The 22,429-nt window shown below is 38.3% G+C and overlaps 1 protein-coding gene across 2 annotated transcripts in view; it reads right to left on the bottom strand.

The window, feature by feature from the left end:
* kcnip3a (Kv channel interacting protein 3a, calsenilin) overlaps positions 1 to 22,429 on the bottom strand; it is a 73,280-nt gene that overhangs the window by 32,326 nt on the left and 18,525 nt on the right. The window contains exon 2 of one of the 2 annotated variants that reach the window (XM_055168963.2): positions 13,583 to 13,757. In XM_055168963.2, coding sequence (XP_055024938.1) covers positions 13,583 to 13,757 — 175 coding nt within the window. Of the gene's footprint in view, positions 1 to 13,582; positions 13,758 to 22,429 lie in introns of those variants that run through there. The other variant, XM_073867682.1, reaches the window with a different exon arrangement.

Genomic DNA, 22,429 nt, shown 5'->3' with positions numbered 1-22,429 from the left:
ATAGTCCCTGACTGCGAACAACAACATGAAAGTTCAAATAAAAACAACAAACTGTTCTCAGACTTTGTCTCATTATATGTTTATGTGTTGCTAAGGGTGTTGCTAAGGGCGCAGTGATATTAAATAGAACCGTTGGGTGAAGCGGTCATAGCAGTGTTTTATTGTGAATAAAGCACACCTATTGACCAATCAGAATCAAGGATTGGAACTAGCCGTTTTATAAAGTAACATAAACAGTTATTTACACGATAAACAAACAATAGCATTCAGAACATAACTGGGAGGCTGAAGAGGCTAAATTAACATGACTAGCCAAATCAAGTTCAAAAAGGTCCTGAAGTCATTCCACATCCCTGAATCCATTGAATTACATAAAAACTGGAGCAGCATAGAGCGGACTCTCGCGGCTGTAGACAATAATGGTTTCTCTTGGTTCATATGAAATAATTTTGACGTATAAGTCGCACCTGACTAGAAGTCCAGTACCCGCCAAACTATAAAAAAAAGTGTCACTTATAGTCCGGAAAATACGGTCTAGACCACTGCATCCTGTTTTGAAAAGTCTTGTAAAAACATGTTTAGTATGGGTTTTGTGGACTTCCGTGATATCAGTGACTTAACAATTTTGCTTTTTCAAAAACCACGCATAAACATTTTTCTCTTAGAAATACAAAAATGTACATACATGTTGCTCTAATAATATTGTAGCCCAGTTTGTGCTGAACACAGTGTTATGAGAACTAGAAAAAGCACAAATGTCAGTGCAGGTCAAAACTGCTTAAGTGGGGCAATTCACATAAGGACCCCATAGGGTTTTAAATTAAAGGCGGAGTCCACGATGTTTGAAAAACGCTTTGGAAAAGGAGACGGGCCGACTACCAAAACACACTCAGTAAGGAGTGTGTCTACTAACCGACATCCTTGCCGGGTTGCGTATGTGTGGGGCGGGTCTATCAACAGAAGGTCCAGATTCTATTGGGGTAGGGTCGTGTTTGTTTAGGTGATTTCAAATATCAACATTGGCTTTCAAACATCGTGGACTCCGCCTTTAACCCAGAAAATGTTTATGTTTGACCGAACAATGGGTTAAAACAACCCAACATTTTGGGTTAAAACATAGGTTAAATTACATGAAGCTATGAAAATAACTTTTATAACTAGCATTTTTTAGTGATCTGTGGATTTAGGCCACATCCACACAAAGCCAGTGCTTCCCCTATCCAATCTTTTTTTTTAATCCAATCTTTCTTTCCCTCCATAAACATAGATTCGTCCCAAGACATTTGTAAGGTGTGAACAAATGGCAGAAACAATGCCTAAAGGGGTGTGTCGTAGTGAGGACGCGTTCTAGTAGAAAAATTGTATCCTTATTTATTTTACCTTTACGTTTGATCTTCACTTATTTTTACTGTTTTATAATATTGAGCATGTATTGTTTATTAAGCATTTTTTGGTAAAAGCTGCATAAGTTAACTAAGCGACATTTTTCTGTCTTGACCTTAAGCTTAGACAGGCCACGGCCTCTATACGTGACATACAGTAAATTAATGTCTTACTGTTCAGACTTAATGTTTTGTACAGAGGTAGAAATAGAAAGAGCCCCAAAAAACAGGATGTATATGTGGTAAACAAAGCAGAAGCAGCTGAATATAAACTTGGAGCAGAAGTTTGCCTTCTCTCTGTACACTTTGAATGGTGCAGATTAAATGCCTTTACAAGATAATAAAATCACAGCTGTTTAATGCATGTATTTGCATTTAAATTGAGCCGCAGCTTCGAACGCAGTCATAGTCTTTGTCTGTTCTCATTTGTGTTACGTTTAATGCGTTGTATATGTATTCATAGTAAATGTATATTAAAGTTCTTGTTTCCGTCATCGTCTCCATCATCCTCCACCATACACCATTTCATAACAGAAGTAATATCAACATATGATTTACTTGTTTACTTGTAACTCATCAAATAAAGCAATTTTAACTTGCTTTTATAAATGATTATAAAATGTGTCTGCAAAGTTCATATTCATATACAGTGAGGATTTCCAAAGGCTGGTTGTAAAGAGATGATTCTGTGACACTACAGCTTGACAAAATGAAAAATGCATTTTTGTTACAAAAACCCCAAACTATAAAATACTTTAGTTTTTTTTTTTATTATTTAATATATATAATTTTAAGTCATCTTGAGTCCTCCTAGTGGGGCCTAGCTGACACTGATCTAAACCCACTGTCTGTAATGTAATACACAAAATGTCCACCTTGAGGCGCTAGTGTATTATTGACTCAATGTTGTGCATTTACAACAGTGACAAGTCTCTTCCTATTGTGTCCTCACTGACTGACCTGGATGAAGGCCATTGAAACATGAGATGAAAGATTGAGTCGATCTGACTATTTAAGGGACACATAAATGCTTACTTAGCAGACTTATGATTATATTCTGCTGCTTAACTTGCATTGACCCTCATGATGCCGCAATTTCCTTTTCCTATCCCATAGACTTAAAATAAATGTGTTGACTTGCAAGCAAGATTTCCAAAGCAACAGTGTTGAGTATACACATAATGCATCATCACTTAAATCACCGCTTACAACTTGAAACTGATTCTTTTTTTGGTGCATCAAATAATAAAGAGATTTTTTGCATGTACTTATGAGCCTAACCTACACAATGCCAGGGACATAAACATGCATTTGGCAGACACTTTTATCCAAGGCATTGCATTCAAGTATTGTATCTTTTTTTTTTTTATAAACCAATACTTAAAGTGACAAATACTTAAAGTGACATATAACACAAGCACCCAAATCTAACCCTAAACCGAAGCGACAATGGTTTGAAAATAGGACAAAAAAGTTGAGTAACCAATACGTGACAGTGACACAAACAGAAAAGCGTGACATGCTCACGCTCAAACACGGCAAAGCGTGACATTTTCACGCTGGTCCATGCGTGAAATAGTCACGCAATTTCGTGATATAGGGTTGCTGGAGGATAACTAGCCAGTTGATAAAACATTTAATTAATTAATAATCTAGTATGTGTTCATTTTCCATCATAGTTTCTTCAAAATTTAGTTTTATTTGAGTGTTTTAAATAAAAATATTTTCATCATGACGCATACGCCCTGCCCCTTTGATTGCCATGCCCCCGGCCCCGCCCACCCGAACAACCCTACCACCTTGACTAACAAATTATCTGCGGGAAACCCTGCATACATATCTACCACTCTATAGTCCCTTTCACACATACAGTCTTTACTGGTAATTTACTGGTAAATTGCCGTTAACATGTCATGTGTGAACAGAACCTTTCCGGTAAATCAGTGCTCCCAATTTACCAGTAAGACAGGTTGTAAGATTACCAGTAATTTACCAGTAAGCGCTGTGTGTGAACGAAAATTATAGGAATACCGGCATTTAGAACGGACGACGTCAGACCGTGCTGACAGCTTCAGGCCAATCATAGCGTTTTAATACAGATGACGCGTTTACCCCCGCAGTGTTTACTGACGTTTCCACACACATGCTGCTTGAAAGTTGAGCACACCTGAAGTTTACGTCCACATTTCTTCACCAAAGTTGTTTAAAACAGCTTACCGCCAAATTGCCGACGTCCTTAGCACGCCCTCTGTGAAGCCTAAAGTGCAAACAGTACTGTTGTTAAAAACGCATTTTCGGTTTGACGTCGCTCATTCAATGTTGTTTGGTCATGAGCAACTTCGCGACTGTTTACCACAGACGTGAAAACAACAAAATACGGACCGTGGTTATGAAAGACGTGGATTGTTTACAAATACAACACTCAGCTTGCCGCGTGCTACAGGTACTTCCGCTTTCTCAATGAATTTACCGGTATTTTGATACTGATGTGTGAATGATGTCTTACTGGTAAAATAACGGAACGCCACTGCGTGTGTGAACAGCACATTTTTGTATTTACTGGTAAATTCATTCTGGTAAATTCAGAATTACTGTGTGAAAGAGGCTTATGTCATTTTGTAGAATAAAAAGCAGTGTAATCACACTGAAACTAAGGTTATGTTGACACAACAACAATGAAGTGAAAAATTGAAAAGTTTTTAGAAATGTCACATACGTATTCGCATGTGGAGTACAAGTATATGTGTGTATGTATACTGTATATAGGCATTGTCGCATCTCCCTAAAAAAAATAAAAGAACACGTTTACGGCATTCTCTGTATTATGTGTGCCAGGCCAGTAGATGGCAATGTTACCTTGTAAAGAAACACTGCACACCTCTGCACATATGCGCTCCAGACAGGGAAAGCATCTAACATTTTATTAGACGGACGATGATTATTACTACAAGTGACCCTGAAACTCAGTCCTGTAACCCACCATTGATATTATTATTATTTTTTTGGTTAAACATGCGCATGCCTATAAATTGAATTCACGCATGCGCATGATGCCACTGTTATCACATATTCATGTTTATGTAGGTTACACGGTTAGACGACAAAGCTTTATTATTAAAAACCTGCATTTTGATACACGTCTTCAAAAGTTTGCATTTTCAGCACCCCAAAACGCCACTTTTGTATAAATAAACTGCCAAACCGCATAAAAACGGTTTTAGTTGAAACTGTTGAAGTGTTATAAGTTGCTGTGTTATGCACCTATTAGGTTTCTATTCATAGCAGAAGGGTGGAGCTAAACAGCTATTGAAGCTATTAAAGACAAAATGGGGCAACACATCATTTGAATTGTCATTTCTCACTTGCAATACATATACTCTATGTTCCCTTTGGTTTCTAATTTCATTCAGAAATTATTAAACTTACGCATTCAGCCGCTCGTCCTGATTTTGCCAAGCGAGAGATGTCCCATACTATGGCCAACATATTGTGTTGACCCAAGGACAACATTTTTGTGAATAAAACCTAAACCCACCTCAACCCTAAACCAAAACTAAACCCTTAAAAAAACCCAAGCAGCCAATCCTGGTTGTAAGCTTAAACTTGAAACCAACTGTACATTTATTTCTGAAATGTGATTGGTTGATTGAAATGTTGTCCCAGGGTCCACATAATGTTACCCTGAGGACATCAACCAATTCAGGAGAGCCTCACTCAGCCATCTGAGTCTAAGTGTATAGTGTACAATATATAATTTGGGACAGTAATATATCAAAAATATATAATTTTTATAATTTTATAATCAATTGTTTATTTTAACACTGAAACTGAACCTATCTTGCAAAAAACGAAATGCAAACTCAACATGACTGATTTAAATATTGACATGAAGAAGATTTGAGCATATTACATGCATCTGTCCTTTCATCACCAGTGAGACACAGCACAGTGATTTGCTACTTTGGGAAAGTTAAAGGGCTCCTGTTACACACATACAGTACAGTCACGGTGACAGCGTAACATTGCTACAGTACATGTATATCAGACAGAGATAGTTTTACACTGAATCATTGCAGTATCAGCAGATTAAAACCTCGCAGCAGGCAATTATTCCTACAAAAATAAGCTGCCAGTCATCGACACAATCCTTTAGTGCCATACATACTATTAACTGTCTCAAGATACAAATTATTATAATCATTAAATAATATGAAATATTGGAAAACAGTTAGAAAACAAATGGCAAAAAAATCTGTAATAAATCTGTAATATTTTTTACAAGTGCCATTGCTCAACTTTTGCAGAACTTTAGCGAGTTAAAGAATGAGGAACATACTTGCAGTACCTTCAGCAAAAGAGCCGGTGATCAAACCAAAAAAGCAGCTAAGCATGCCGGTCAGCTCCTTCTGACACGCATCCTTACAGTCATTCACTGCATCCATGTCTCCTGTCCTTCTGTAAAGTACCTCAAAAGAAACCGACTGCTGACCAAACAAACTCTGTCAACTCGCTGAACAAAAGCAGCCACTGTCAGTGAACCAGCAGTTAAAGTAAAAGTCTACAAACTTCAGATGTCTTCACTTAGTCCTCAGTTTTCAAATCATGAAAGGTTTCAGCCAGTTTTAGACAGCAGCATAACACTTAAAACCAGGAGACTTTTGGCTTGCTGGCAGTGATTGTCAGATAATAAGACTTTATCCTTCTGTTTGTCAAAAAACAACGACAGACATCCTGGGACCCGGACGATTTTGTTGCAGAGCAGGAAAGGCTCAATGTGACCCAATGTAAAGCACAAAGCTGATTTGTTATCAAAATAACATGAGACCCCCGATCAACATGGGGATAGTAATCCAAACCGGTTACTGGTATAGAGGATATCCTGACAAATGAATTAAGTCAGCTACTGGCATAAAGAAGCTCTAAAAGGGAGAGAGAGAGAGAGAGAGAGAGAGAGAGAGAGAGAGAGAAAGAGAGAGAGAGAGGTTGTATGCGTACTGTGTGACCAAAACCAAATCGAGACAGAGCTGCACTTTCTAACAGAATGCACAAAGTACGTAAATTATCAGACTATTTTTACCAATAAATAAATAAATAAACTGCAAAAATAATACATTCTCATTAATTCTATTAAAGGATAATTCCGGTATTTAACACTTTGAGTCTCATTTCTGGTTTGTTTTGGATGAACTACAGTGATGGACACTGAAATTTTGACAATGGGTCGCCTTTTTGACATGTTTAGAAGCGTCTCTTGACTGCTTCAGAATGGAAGTCAAGGGCCATGCACAAACATGACATTAAAACAACACTTAACGTTCATTTTCAAAACTGTACTACTCACCGAGTGCTTCGTGGTGTTCGTTGATGATTAAAAACAAGTAGTGTAGCAAAATACAGTTTCTGTCGTGTTTTATTTGCCATTTTGTAAAACTCAAATATAGAGCGCAAGTATATACGTGGTTGTGAGGTATCTGAAAAAATAGATCCACTATAGCAAATAACACGGATTGAAATCATACATTACGCCGATATATTTGTTTTTAATCATCAACGAACACCATGAACCACTCAGTGAGTAGCACAGTTTTGAAAATGAACGTTAAAGGGGACAGAGAATGAAAAACCATTTTTACCTTGTCTTTGTTGAATAATGGTAATCTACCCACATTCACAAACATACAAAAAGTGCTAATCATGCTAAACATCTAAGTCTCATAGAAATTCCTCTTTTAGAAATGTCAGCCAGAAAACAGCCCAATCTGAAAAACTGATGCTTATGACATCACAGGCATCTAACTGCCCCTCCACTTTAAAATAATTGGCTACATTTTTTGAGTGGCAGCAAAGTCAGCCAATCAGTAATGAGATTGCAAGTTAAGCCAGTAGGGGGAGCCAAATAGGTGCAAAACCACTAAAACCACTAAAATCCCCCACCCTAATAGAGCTATCTGAGAGAGGTTTTTAGGTAGCTTCTAAGGCATTACAGGCCCAAAAAAAAAAATGTTTTTGTCTACATGTCACATCACAGAACAAGGATAAATACCCCGTTCAATCATTCTATGTCACCTTGTTGTTTTAATGACATATTAGTGCATGGCCCTTGACTTCCATTCTGAAGCAGTTAAGAGACGCTTCTAAACGAGTCAAAAAGTCGACCCATTGTCAAAATTTCAGTGTCCATCACTGTAGTTCATCCAAAACAAACCAGAAATGAGACTCAAAGTGTTAAATACCAGAATTATCCTTTAAACAATGAGAAACTGACCTGAAATAAACCAACCTCCACTAAATGTAGGTACTCTATGTATATTACTTCTTTATTCCGTTATTTAACTTTGTGTTTAGTTTTTTGTTGTTATACTTTTTATTTATATTTCTTTAACTTACTGTTTCACTTTTAATTCTCCAGTATATGGTGAAAGTAAAAAGCTTGTGACCTCTGCATTTAACCCAGTTAGAAAAGTACCTACTTAAGTGCAGAACAACACAATATGCACACACAAACGCGAAACAGAACAGATGACGGTTGCCTGGATGACGCTGTGATCCTTCAGAAATTCAAACACCAAAATGCAACTCATCTTTGCGTTCAATTATTTCTTCTTACATTATTTGACATGTAATTTACTATGTAGTTTAATTTATTGACTTTGTGACGCATCCTTATTTAATTTGTTAATTCTGTGTACTGCACTGTGAACCCCGCCATCTCGTGGTGAGTTGTGATATGGTAATATGAGTCGTTTGAGTATCAATCATGCCCAGCTGCAGAATAGAGACAGAGCGCAGCACGTCATAACCTGAAAACCACGCCCACCGTGGGGGGGCAATCCAATCGTCTCCATTGACTTTGTATTGTGAGAGGCTGCCTCCTTGTCATTTCTGGCTTATAACAAAAAACAGAATAATGCCTAAAAGCTGCTGTGTGACAAGATGTACAGCTAACAAGCCAAAAAACCCAGAAATAAGTTTTTATAAGCTGTCGACCTCAAAAAACGAGCTTTTAAAAGCACACAAGTGGAAACAGGCAACTTTTCATAGTACTTCTATTAGTAGAACTGCATCCACTAGGGGGAAACGTAGTCGGCGATCCACTTTTTTCTCCTTAAAGGCTGTGTTTTACGACTCGACAGCTTATAAAAACGTATTTTAGGGTTCTTTGGCTTGTTAGCTGTACATATTGTAACACAGCAGCTTTTAGGCATTATTCTGTTTTTTGTTATAAGCCAGAAATGACAAGGAGGCGGCCTCTCGCAATACAAAGTCAATGGAGACGGTTGAATTGTTTCCCCCCCGGTGTCACGGTAATCCGTGTCATGTTTTGTGTCTGTTCTATATTGTCATCACCTGGACACTTGTTAATTATCACATCATTCATTCCACCTGTGTGTCATTAGTCTTTGTGTATTTATACCCTTGTCTCTGCCATACTCCCTGCCGGATCATTGTCTTTGCTACCACGTTTGTACCCTGTTCATCTGTTCCTGTGTTTTACCTACCTGTTGTTATTTTGATTCCCGTGTTTTGTTTGCTATGTTATTTATATTAAATGTTATCCTTTTATGTGAACTCTGCACTTGCGTCCTCACTCCACAAATCCAGCAAACCAGTCGTGACAGAATGATCCGGCCAGACTGGACGCAGCGGGTTCACGGAGGGCGGCTCCCCCAGGAGGTTCGTAGAGGGGGAGTAGTGACATCGGGGTTCATTTTCCACCAGCCCCGATGTCTCTTGGGGACCACCGTGAGCGATCGCTCGCTCCTGCGGGCCTGCGGGAGGAGGATCGGCCCAGGCGGTCCCCCAACGGTTGAGTCGTCGTCGTCGACGGTCCCTCGGAGGACCACCGTCCCGCTCGTAGGGGGATCCGGAACGGACCACGCCCGATCATTTCCCCGGGGTGGCTACCGAAGTGAGGGTCCCCATTTCCGCGAGGGGACGGGAGATGACTTCCGGGGGGCATCGGATCGTCGGCGATTCCCAGGAGGGGGGTAATTCGTCTGCCTCGGTTCTCGGAGCGATCGCTCCGGTTCTCCTGGCGCAGTCCGGCCCACCGTCCTGTTGGTTTCGTCCCGGCGGCTGCCGGCATCGCCAGGGTTCCCAAGCCCTCCACCCCTCCCTTGGACTCTCGCTACTAGACTTTGTTTTTGTTTTGTGGTTATGTGAGTGTCTGGTAGTCACTCGTAGAGGGAGGGGTTATGTCACGGTAATCCGTGTCATGTTTTGTGTCTGTTCTATATTGTCATCACCTGGACACTTGTTTATTATCACATCATTCATTCCACCTGTGTGTCATTAGTCTTTGTGTATTTATACCCTTGTCTCTGCCATACTCCCTGCCGGATCATTGTCTTTGCTACCACGTTTGTACCCTGTTCATCTGTTCCTGTGTTTTACCTACCTGTTGTTATTTTGATTCCCGTGTTTTGTTTGCTATGTTATTTATATTAAATGTTATCCTTTTATGTGAACTCTGCACTTGCGTCCTCACTCCACAAATCCAGCAAACCAGTCGTGACACCCGGTGGCGTGGTTTTCAAATTTGCATAACTGCGCTCTGTCTCTACGAAATGAATGAGGGGGCACATGAAATTTTTAAGTGGGCTTAAAAAAGATAGACCACACATAGACTACTTGCTTTCGGCAGATTTTTTTACATAGCATTGCCTAAAACACAATATTTGCAAGTATACTGCACAGCTAACCAAACAGACAAAACTAATAAAATTTTGTGACATTTAATAAATCTTACCTTTTTAGAAGAGCGGTAATCTACCCCGTCCATATATAGTAATTTTAATTTTGCAGGTTGTGTGCTGTTTATCTGCCTGTGCACATAATCACTCACAAAATATTATCGTTTTATTACATATAGTAAATGTTACCATCATCATAATTTCTCTTCGTCCCAAATGGGACATAAGGCTTCAATGAGCCCTCTCCATTGAATTCGATCCCTGGCAGCATGTTGAGCCTTTTCCCCATGACAGGTTCATGTGTTCTAGCTCTTTTGTCACAGTTCTGCGCCAGGTGGTTTTGGGTCTCCCAGGTTTTCTTTTGCCAGATGGTGTCCATCTTAGGGCAATTTTTGGGATGCTGTCCTGCTCCGTCCTCAACACATGTCCTAGCCATCTTTGGCGTCTGTGTGTAATCTCCTTGGTGATGCTACGGCTTCCCGTTTTCTTGTACAGATCGTTGTTGGAGATCTTATTAGGCCAAAATATCTGGCATATTCGCTGAAGGCATCCATTGTGGAACAATTCTCCTCATATCAGCTTTGATAACTTGCCAACTCTCTGAACCGTACAGCAGAACAGACTTTACATTGCAGTTATATAGGAGCATCTTCGTTGTAAGGCTATATTGGCTATATATTTTAGGCACCCTGAGCCTTTCCCAGCCTTGCTTTAATATCATTAGATGCCCCGCTGTCCTTGCTGATGAGACTGCCCAGATAGGTGAACTCTTCCACGAACTCAAGTGGTTCCTCATTAACAAGGATGGGTGCTGTGGGGATGGAGTTGACGCACATCACTTTTGTTTTGGAGCTGTTAATACTGAGCCCAACTTGCCTGGCAAAGTGGTTTAACCTATCAGTTTTGGCCTGCATGTTGTATTGGTTGGTTGATAGGAGAGCAAGATCATCAGCAAAGTCAAGATCTTGTAGCTGGGAGAATACTTTTGCATTTTACATTAATTTTATTTTGAGAAAAACTCACTGATCTTACACGCTGAGCTGCTTTAGATTAGACACACCCATACCCTCGATGTTATAGTCATTGACCTTGCCGTCCAGAATGAAAGACAACATTCCAACTTGAACCCATTGAGCGAGCTGTCCCTTTAGTACCACATGGTTTATATACATCTTGCCGCTAATTGGGCCGACATTTCTGACACACCCACCAAACAAGAGAAAACGAAACTAAAACCTGTTGCACACCGTTTCCAGGAAACATGTGGTTCAACCCGGAAACCGTAGCAAAACGTTACGCACCGGTGTGAGCTTGAACGTGCCCCAGGTGTCCATTGATCTACACTACGAATTTTCACGTAAAACAGTAGACCATCCGTAAAATTTATAGATAGTCATTTTAACATACTGTACTATGATTTAGGACATACTAATTCTAATTTCAAATACTATTTAGGATGAATAGTATGCAGATTGGGACGCAGGATCTGTCTCACCTGTTACACTTCCCATAATCCATGACTCATTTGCAAGACAATTTCCTGTCTACAATTTCCTGGTGTCATGAACTTTTTTAGCATCACAAGGTCATGCCTTTGAATCTTCTTTGTAAAAGATGTCTACCCTTCAGCTTGTGTTTCTTTCAAGCTGATACAGACGTTACAAGAGACTCATTTGTTTCATCATATAGCCACTAGATGGCGTCAGCTGAGCATTCTGAAAACTAATTTCTTGATAAATGTAAATATGTACGCTGTAGATTCTGAACAGCTTGAACATATTTTCCATTCTTGAATATTATAATTCTTGTCACAAATGTTGTGCATATGACAATAAAGATATTTATGTTTTTTCAGTGTATTTGCAGACAAAAATAAGCAATAAAATAAGCATGTGATGTATTTGAATCGACAAATATTAAAGTGTAAAATAAACGCAAATTTGAATAGATAGTTTGGCCTTAACTTTTGTTTTAAACACAAGCTGATCGATCAAAATCAAATCAACCTGAATCTGTTCCCAGTGCTGTACCACTGATCAACTAAGAAACGTCTGCTTAAATATCAGTCTGATCAATGTCACCCTCCTGGGGTCAAGACCCAGCAGCTGTGCTTACAAGATTCCTGGGGTCTCATTTAATGATGCACGAGCTGTGATGTTGCAAATAGAGATTATAATGAATTTCATTAATGTGATTGGATGTGTCATCTCTTGGTAAAAACAAAAAATGTGTTCAATATACAGTATGGGTTATTATAGTTTTGTATAATAAATGTATATTTATTATAGTTTAATAATTTTTAAACCATCCCATATTCATTTAAAATACAAAATCAAAAAGCTAATTTAGTTTTAGTTTGAATTTTAGTGCACATTTAGTTTTGCAAACACCTGGTTTGCTCTTTTCAATTCTCATAATAGTTTCCGTTAATGATAATACATTTCTTCAGTGACAAGTTGCGGCAGACATTATTAGGCCGCTGATGGAGCCGCGCAGCACCATCATACATTACGCGCAAGACTATTGCAAATTTATTCCAGCTGCACTCAATACACACATGCTCAAATCTAGACTTCACATTTTCTCTAAGTGTGTTAAATATACGATGTGTTTAAGCCTTAAATCATCAGTTCCTCTAAGACTTTCTGAGCCTTTATCAATTTGCACCTTTCCTTAATTTCTGCATTTTAACTCACTTTCTAAATCTGTCTAAATTTAAAAATGCTCTCCAAAGAAATGTACCAGACCAAAATGACCTGAATCACTTTTTACCCGACGTGCATAAATCCTTTTTTATAAAGAAAGACCTGACCGAGAAAACCAAACAAAATTAGACCCCAGCTGACCCAACACAGTGGCCAGTTTTTAAACCCGTATGTAAACGACACCGACGTGTGTGCAGTCAGCAGCCCGCACGCACCAGAAAGAAATTCCGGTGGCCTCGCAACCAATTTGACCCGCGCTCCATTTATTTTCCTTTGTTATCTGACGACAACACCAAGGCAACTCTACAGTGTGCATATAAAATTGATTGACAGGTCTGGCTTAATGAAAATGAATCTACCGCCAGCCACACAATGTCGCAAGCGCTCTTGGCAAACAGAAGTGGGGTTGCAAACGGACTCGTTGGACACCCCCGACCCATGTCTAAGACACACGTGAAACTTTTAGACCCAAACCCGCTCGGGGCGGACCTTGGGTTTTCGAATCTAAGTGGGCCGTGAAGACCTCTAGTTCCTATTTGCAAAAACTGTTACCACCAACTCTAGTCAAGACCTATTTCAACAATTGATAAAAACCAGGACACAGCATCCCACTAAACTTATCAAACGGCTATATACTAAAACAAACTTTTGGGACACACAGTCTTTGTTGACCCTCACATCAAGTGAATGGTTGATGTGTAGTGTTTACACAGTGTTGAAAGCTAAAATTTTTGTATCCCCAAACAAAGCATATGGACCCAGGCTGTGATCTCTACTGTATCTCTACCATATGTATCCTCACCTTGCTCTTTAGGACCAGTGCTGGCGATGATCCATTTGACCAGACAGCACCTCATCAGGGCTTTCCTTGTGAAACGCGGCCTTTGCCATTTGCCGCTCTCCCTCTCTCGGCCTTTGCCAGGGTCCACACCATTGGCGTCGCCCATCATATTGCCATCCATCACCTTGCCATCCTCCTGGTAGAGAGTTAGAGATAGAGAGAGAGAATACAATCTTACTCGATGCGTTTATACTAAAGTAATCTGGCAAATAGCACGACATGCTCTGCTGATATCATAATAGTGTTTGAATCTAAACAGATGGTATCGCTGTGTACAGATGACAGACTCTTTGCAATTGCTCAAATGTGTATTGACTTACTGTTTTCAATTTTGAGTTCCCTACAATTATTTTGGTTACCACTGTCAGCTCACATCACAAATACCATGAACAATTTGAATTGCATTTCCTGATCGAAACAGCAGTGCTTTTAACTCTTTCACCGCCAGCGTTTTTAAAAAAAGTTGCCAGCCAGCGCCAGCGTTTTTTCATGATTTTCACCAAAATTTAATGCCTTCCAGAAAATTTTCTTCTTTAAATATATAAACATACAATATACAAAATGAAAGAACAGACTTTCAAACAAAACCGTTTCATTCTACCTTCAGTGGTTCTTTTGTAATCAGCTTTTGAATATGGGTAGGTTTCTGCAAAAACACCACATTTTGAGCAAAAAGCAGAGATCATTCCATTTTTGTGAGGGACTTTTCATAGAGATCCCATTCAGAGTGATCTTTAAAACAAACACGGACATGCAGCCGCTTGCCATAGGGCAATACTTCCGGGTTTAAAAAGTTGCGGCCACCTGGTGGATAATAGCAGTATTGCGGAAAGACGGAAAATCTCGTCATTGGCGGGGAAGCGTTTTCTCTTAATTGACGAGATATCTCGTCAATGGCGGTGAAAGAGTTAAGAACAGTATAACAACAGACAGCAAACAGTAAGTCTCAGGTTAGCTAGGGTTTGACAGTGCTGGTTGTAAAGAGTTAGATAGACCACCACAATTAAGCAAGGAAAACCTGTTTACTTTTGGTTTTAAGATAAGACAAGGCGTTTATATGTCAAGAACATGCTATTTGTTTTGATCATTCGTAAATCTAATGTCATATTATAAAAATACATATTCATTTATTTATTTATGGATAGCCCCTTGAGTTGCAGCATCTCATTTCCAAAAGGGTCCAAATACACATAAATAAAAAAAATTAAAATAAATAAATAACAGTTAAGCTCATAGGCAGCCTAAACCAATACCTAAACCTAAGACACAACATAGCCCTGACATGTTTTAACTGTCACAAAAAGCATATCACCTTTACCACAATACACAATTGCCTCAATACACAATTGGAACCTATAATAATATAAGAAATTCAGTCTAAAAAGGGTGTCACAAGTCTGCAGTTAGGTCATTTAAACAGTTACATAAAACAAGTATAAGCGGCACTATTCAGTCCAACATCAATAACATGCACACACATTGTTAAGATATTGAAATAAAGATAATTTAAATCTATGGAAAGATGACATGGACCGCAAGGACAAAGGAAGATTATTCCAAATCACTAGAAGCTTTATAATGAAAAAAGCTTTATGACCAGCGGCTGAAAAAATTCCTAGTACAATAAAAATGACAGACTGCATATCTCTAAGAGGATACAGAGAGCTACGTAACCAAAAGTTCTCTCAAATATGAAGGACAATCAAAATAAACACATTTGAAAACCAATGTAAGTCTCCCCTTGAGTTAGGCTGAAGCCAATTTAATGATGCATACATAATGCAATGATGTGTTTTAAAATGACGCCTAAGAACAAATCTACATAAAGAGTTGAAAACAACATTAAGTGGCTTAAGAACAGCATCACTAGTATTCATGTAGATTATGTCAAAGAATTTGGTTGCAAAAAGCAATAAATAAATTTTGACTAATTTGGGTAATAATGTGTTTTTGTACCAAAACAAAGAATTTTGCCTTTGCATTTTTTGCATTCAGGTGACAACATTGTCAAAACCATCCCTGTTCACTTAGATCTGTGAAATCGCCTGTAGTTGGCGCTGTTACACAATGTCTTAACACGCATACGCATTATGATGTCACCATTTTCGTCAATTTGCGTTTTATAGTTAACACAGAAACACTTTGCAAAACTTTGAACTTGCACTATGAAACCTGATTTCAAAAGCTTGTATTTCATACCAAAATGCTATTGGCCAAAACAAATAGGTTTTCAGCGCTGCACAATATATTGTTTTAGCATCAACATCAATATGTGCACATCTGCAATAGTCACATGGCAGAAAATCCAGAGCATTTATTTTTAAATGTAAAACTATTTCAGATGCATTTGCCAGTTTTGCAGTATATGAAAATATATAATATATATTTTATAAAAAATATATATATAAATATATTTTTTTATAAAAAAAGATAACTAGTAAAAAATGTCTCTGTTAAAAATCTGTGAGCTGTCCAAGAAATTCTAGACAGAAGATGATTTCTCTCAGAGCTTTTCAAGTAATCTGGTAAAGTCAACCAGTATTTATCACATCACAATGCATATCGCAGAAAAAAAACATTGCAATGTCAGTCCCCCCCCACTAGCCCTAGTTTCAATTCTAGTTAAAAATAGTGCCGTGTAAAGTCTAAAATTATCTTCAAAGTAAAGTTTGAATAGAGTCTGTACATCAAACTGTTCAAGATGAATTTTTTGCTTAGCTTTAAAAACCCAAGGCAGCAAAACTGTTTATAAAAGATGTGCTGTGACAAACGTTATACATCTATAACTTCAATGCGCTGTCATGTTGTTGTGATGGAGATACAAATAAATTTGTTTTTTTTGTCAGTATATGAATCTAAAATGAGTTTACAGAGGTTACGTAACACTGTTGATTTTGAAGAATCCTCACACTTCCGTTGTATACGATAATAAATAAGCATGATGGTACATGTTTCACTGAGATGCACTTTCTGCATGTATTAATTGCAATCATAAAGACGTCAAATAATCCTACAGGCTATATATAGATTTGTGCAGACGATTGTAAGTTGTAAGTAGGACTGAAGATGTAAAATGAAAAAGAAATTATAAGTAAGTTGTAGTGGTGCACAATTAATCGCATCGCGATGTCAGCCTGTGCGATTATATGACAGCAAAATGTTGCAATTATACTAAATAAATAAATGTGTGGACTTGTTAACACAAACTTTCTGATAACAGTTTGACGATTTTCCTTGCTGTTTAAAAAAGAAAGAAAAACGAACAAAAAAGGCAGTGCACGTGTGGCATGCAAGTGTGTGGTGTGCGTCGTCACTTATACCAGAGCGAAGATGGATGCAGAGGAGGTTGACAGTGATCTGGTAGCTAAAAAAAAACTCTACGTCTGTTGTATGGCGGTATTTTGGATTTAGGATTACTGACACTGAGCAGTTGCTACATCACGTGGCAATTCGAAAACATTTCTAGTTTTACAAATACACATTTTAGCATTATCACTAAACTGTGTGTGGATTTTCCTTAAAACCCATCAAGTTGACTCATGATACCATTTATTATAATCGCAACCGCAAACCGCAATATTAGCATCAATAATCGCAATGGGAAAAATTACCCAAATCGTGCAGCCCTAGTAAGTTGTATACGGTATTTGGGTATCGTCTATGAGAAATTTCAGGAGCTGTTTTCACTGTTTATGCAGTAGATAGCCAGAGGGAAGGCAATAAAACTCTTTTTATGAATGGCTATTCTGGTGCTCAGTGCTCTGTAACACTACCCAGAAGGTAACAGTTAAGAGGTAGTGACCTGGATGTGTGGGATATCAGCAGTAAGGTCACATTTATTTGCAATGGATACTGAGCTGTGGAAAGCTGATAGATTGAAGCTTAAAATTTGAGAGCTGTGTGTGCTAGAAAGAATAATGCTGATATTGCAAGAACCACACAAACTAAATGAAAACTGTGTTTCTTTGGATGCACGCGCATTGCTGCGGTGACGTGCCTGGCCCAAAGTTTATTTCCGGTCTGTGCTTGTTTATCGATCTGCCTAGTAGCTAAAGTGACCTCTGGAACAACACCTTGTCGAAAATAACGTTTCGGTTTCCAAAGACGAGAGCAAGGATCACCACTGTGTGGATTTGAGAACCATGCAAGAATTTAAGGATCAGGGCCCGGTTGCATAAAGCACCTTAAATGTAATTTTCCCTTATGTTCACCCTTAAACTTAAGGGTGTTTCAGAAAAAAAACGTAAGTTTTTTCTGTTGCATCTCCACGGCAACAGTAATATTTTATAACAATAAACCTGGGTTGCTGTCGTGAAACACTTAACGATTACCCTTACCTAAGAGAACCGTTAAAGGGATTATATGCAACACCCTTAAATTATTATTTAACAATAGGTAAGGGGAATTTACCCCTTTAGTGTTATACTTAAGGGAAAAATTTAAGATGCATTATGCAACTTGGCCCTGTAGATAACTTTGTATACATTCATTTTAGTGTTAGCTCAGTGTAGGTTGATACGCTTTAGCTATGATTTATTTTGCTTGTTATTAAAAAATGTACTCTAGAGGGACTAGATGCATTATTATACTCAATGCATTATTAGTTTATATACCAAACTGAACAAAAATAATGAACCTGTTCAAATTCAAAAACACCTCTCGTGTCTCGTCTCATGCCAACCCTCTGCTACAACTAGAACATACAGTACCGACTTACAAAGCAACTGTACAACTGTCACAATCGCAGGACTTTGCTACAGAAATCCCTCTGACAGGTACCGTACTGTACTTTACCTCATTTCTGCACAGCAGAGCTCCACGCAGTCATCTTTCAGCACTCAATTATTCAAACTCTAACTATATAAAAATGCCATCAATAAAAGATTGGGCGGAAAAGAGAGAGAGACTGTAGGACAAAAGCCTTTTTTACATGCATACACAAAAGCATGGCAGGTAGAGGTTGGAGAGCCGTCTCACTCCTCGTAAAGTCACAAAGCAGCCCGTCATCAGCCTGAGAGGGCTTTTATACAGATAAACAGTGACATTGATTTAGCTCTGTGGGAGAGGTTGGTTTAAGCCGTGATGGAAATGCAGAGCAGCGTCAGCCGGGTCGCAACACAATCGCGGAGCTAAATACCAGGTGAGAGAGAGACTGTTAAGAAAATGACACATCAGATGATAAGATGCTGTAAAGACAGCCGTTCAGTTTTGACAGCAAGAGTAATCGGCTTAATTAAAAATTGAAGAGGCGCTGCCCTCGCTGCATAAAGTTTGAATCAAAGATGTCGTAAGGTTGAAAATGACAAATTGGGTATTAGCAGCGCGTCTTCGAATTAGGATAAAGAGGCACATTTGTTCTGCTGTATTAACACGTACATTAATAAGATTCAATTGCCTTCTTATAGATGGCAAACCTATGCATCTATCTGCTGTGTGACGGATCAAAACTCACGGTTCGGATCACATTACAGTTTTTGAGGCTCGGGTCGGAGCAGCAAAAAAAGGGGGTGGGAAAAATCTAATAAGAACAAATAAAGAAATTACAAACATTTATAAAAAATAACAAAGTTGCACATTGAGTAGGTCTAAAATTAGCATTAGGTACAGAAATCGAATCAAATGAATAATTACACTCTTTATTGTATAAATTGAATATAATTATTATTTGTTAGAACTACAGAAGATATTTTCTCTTTGTCTTGAGTTGTAAGATTAACATTAATGACACAGACTTAAGTAGGTTAATTGAGGTTACTGTCTCTTTAAGACCAAATAAGCACAGACTGGTTTCTCACTACAATCTATAAATACACTTTAGACATGAACAAATTTTTTATTAGAAAAAGAATACTGTCCTGTCAACAACAGAAAGATTAGATTTTTGCTCGCTTTTTGAAACGCATCTCTCCGTATGTGCACTTTTAAGTGCACTTAAACCCACGTGGACACACACACAGACGGAGGGCGAATTCCAAACGAGCATAAACAGTAGCTCCAAATAAAAACGTTATGTTGTTTTTCAATGCTTTTTTCACCAAATGTATTTTAATCGACTACATGAGACACAGTAACACATCTCTCTCTAAAGTTTAAGGGTGGAGTGCATGATCTCTGAAACCCAATGTTGATATTTGAAATCATCTGAACAAACCAAGCGTGCCACACAAGCCCTGAAAAGTGAAGCCAAAACGTCTCGATCGCTACCCAGTGACTGGTCCCTGTATAGGTCATAAACCCCGCCTCCCCATGTTATTCAATGGGACTTGAGACCAACTAAACAATTTAATTACACTTCAATTATCTTTTTTCTGAAGCTTGTTTCTGTCATTTACTGTAGTTTTTATCACGCTGATGTAAATTCAAGTGTTTGTTTTTAAAGGTCACGTTCTTCCTGATACCATTTTTTAAACCCAAGTTAGTGTGTAATTTTGCTATACTAGCATAAATAATACCTGTAAAATGATAAAGCTCAAAGTTCACTGCCAAGCGATATATTTTCTTCAATAGAATTCCTCTTTAAAAGCCTACAACGAACGTCCGGTTTGGACTACAGCCCTCTATTTCCTGCTTTAAAGACGTCAGTAAAACAGTTCGTTGACTAAACTCCACCCACAGGAATACGTCAGTCACCAGCTTTGGCTCAAACGGCTCTGCTAAGCTAAGCTGCTATCGAATCACAGCACACTAAACAAACTACACAATCAGAACTCGATACGTATTTCTGAAGGAGGGACTTCACATAACAAGGAAGACATCAGCCTGTTTTGAGCACAGTGAAAACAGCCCTATACAGATAAGTAAATTGTGTGAAAAATACCGCGTTTTTTTACAGGTGAACCATGAACACATGTTATATTGCCCACTATAAACACAATCAAAGCTTCAAAATCACAGACAGAACGGGAGCTTTAAAATAAGTTTGTTTGTAGTTAGTTATTTAATGCTATAAAAACTGTGGTGTCACGTCATGATTGACAGCTGTGATATGCGCATTCTGCGAGAGCAAGGGCGAGGCCTTGCTTTCGCGGCTTTACTTCCTGCTCACTACTGCGCATGACTGGTCCCGAAATCGCTACTGCGCAGACTCAAGACCCAAGATGTCAGCGCCGTATCCGGACACTGACTGCTTCACGTTTCACCAATGGAAGAGAGCGATAGGGCGTCGCCCATCTTTTTTTTTTAAGTCTATGGAACAAACACACCCTACCTCAATAGAATCTGGACTTAATCAGTTACCCATTTAGAAATATAAATAACTGTTCTGCATAAAATTCAGTTCATTATCTTTTGGGATAATGCCCTTTAGTTAAGACTTTAAAAAATGAGCCCAGAAACATTTTTGGTTCATTTGTTATTCTCTAATGGTCGAACTGAGTGTTCTGCCTGCAGTATATAAAGCACCAAGAACACTTTGCTCTCAAAAAGCCTTAATTCCTCAAGGCATACATTCCTCCGAATCTTGTAAACATTTCTTTGAGATTCTCTGACTAACATCTGCACGATTTTATGCATTGCACTGCAGTCCAATTTTATGCATAGCATGATTGTCCAATTACTATAGATAATCGCATGAATAAATCCACATAATAGTGTTATGAAGCCTCTAGCTCTGTCTGAAATCCTCATCTATGCACACATTTACTACTCTCTACATTAATTCATTAAACAGTCCACCTGAAGGAGTAAATGAAAACTAGGAAATTTAATTAATAAGTGTGTTTAGGGGGCTGCATATGCAAAGTCCCTTGAAGGATTAGTCCATTTTCTTAAAAGAAAATCCAGATAATTTACTCACCACCATGTCATCCAAAATGTTGATGTCTTTCTTTGTTCAGTCGAGAAGAAATTATGTTTTTTGAAGAAAACATTGCAGAATTTTTCTAATTTTAATGGACTTTAATAGAACCCAACATTTAATACTTAACTCAACACTTAACAGTTTTTTTCAACGGAGTTTCAAAGGACTATAAACAATACCAAACGAGGCATAAGGGTCTTATCTAGCGAAACGATTGTCATTTTTGACAATAAAAATAACAAATATACACTTTTAAAGCACAACTTCTCGTTGTGTAGATCCGGTCGTGATGCGCCAGCTGACCCCACTACGTCACCGCAATACGTCATGACGTCACAGAGGACGAACGCGAAACTCCGCCCCAGTGTTTACAAGCGTCTTGAAAGAGGACCGTTCCTACGTTGTTGTATGTCAACTGATACTAATTAATGTCTTTGTGGCAGTTTATTGTTTAAAATGGTCCGCAAATGTGCGTTTTATATATGTAACACGTGACCTCCCTACGTCACTACGCATTTAAGTTAGGTCGCGCTGGACCGGACCTTGATGAAAAGTTGTGGTTTAAAAGTATATATTTTTTATTTTTCTTGTGAAAAATGACAATCGTTTCGCTAGATAAGACCCTTATGCCTCGTTTGGGATTGTTTATAGTCCTTTGAAACTCTGTTGAAAAAAACTGTTAAGTGTTGAGTTAAGTATTAAATGTTGGGTTCTATTAAAGTCCATTAAAATGAGAAAAATTCTGCAATGTTTTCTTCAAAAAACATAATTTCTTCTGGACTGAACAAAAAAAGACATCAACATTTTGGATGACATGGTGGTGAGTAAATTATCTGGATTTTTCTTTTAAGAAAATGGAATATTCCTTTAAGGGCCATGTTTGCGATGCCTCCAGGTAGGTATTTTGCAAGACTAAAGTCCAATCTACTTAAATGAGGGAAGACCGAAAACACAGTTAAACAACATATTTACAACCAACAACTAAACCTGATATCAACTTCACAGTACTG

Source organism: Misgurnus anguillicaudatus, chromosome 5 (genome assembly GCF_027580225.2).
Source record: "Misgurnus anguillicaudatus chromosome 5, ASM2758022v2, whole genome shotgun sequence".
NCBI classification, from domain to species: Eukaryota; Metazoa; Chordata; class Actinopteri; order Cypriniformes; family Cobitidae; genus Misgurnus; species Misgurnus anguillicaudatus.
This window is presented reverse-complemented; position numbering and strand designations above follow the sequence as displayed.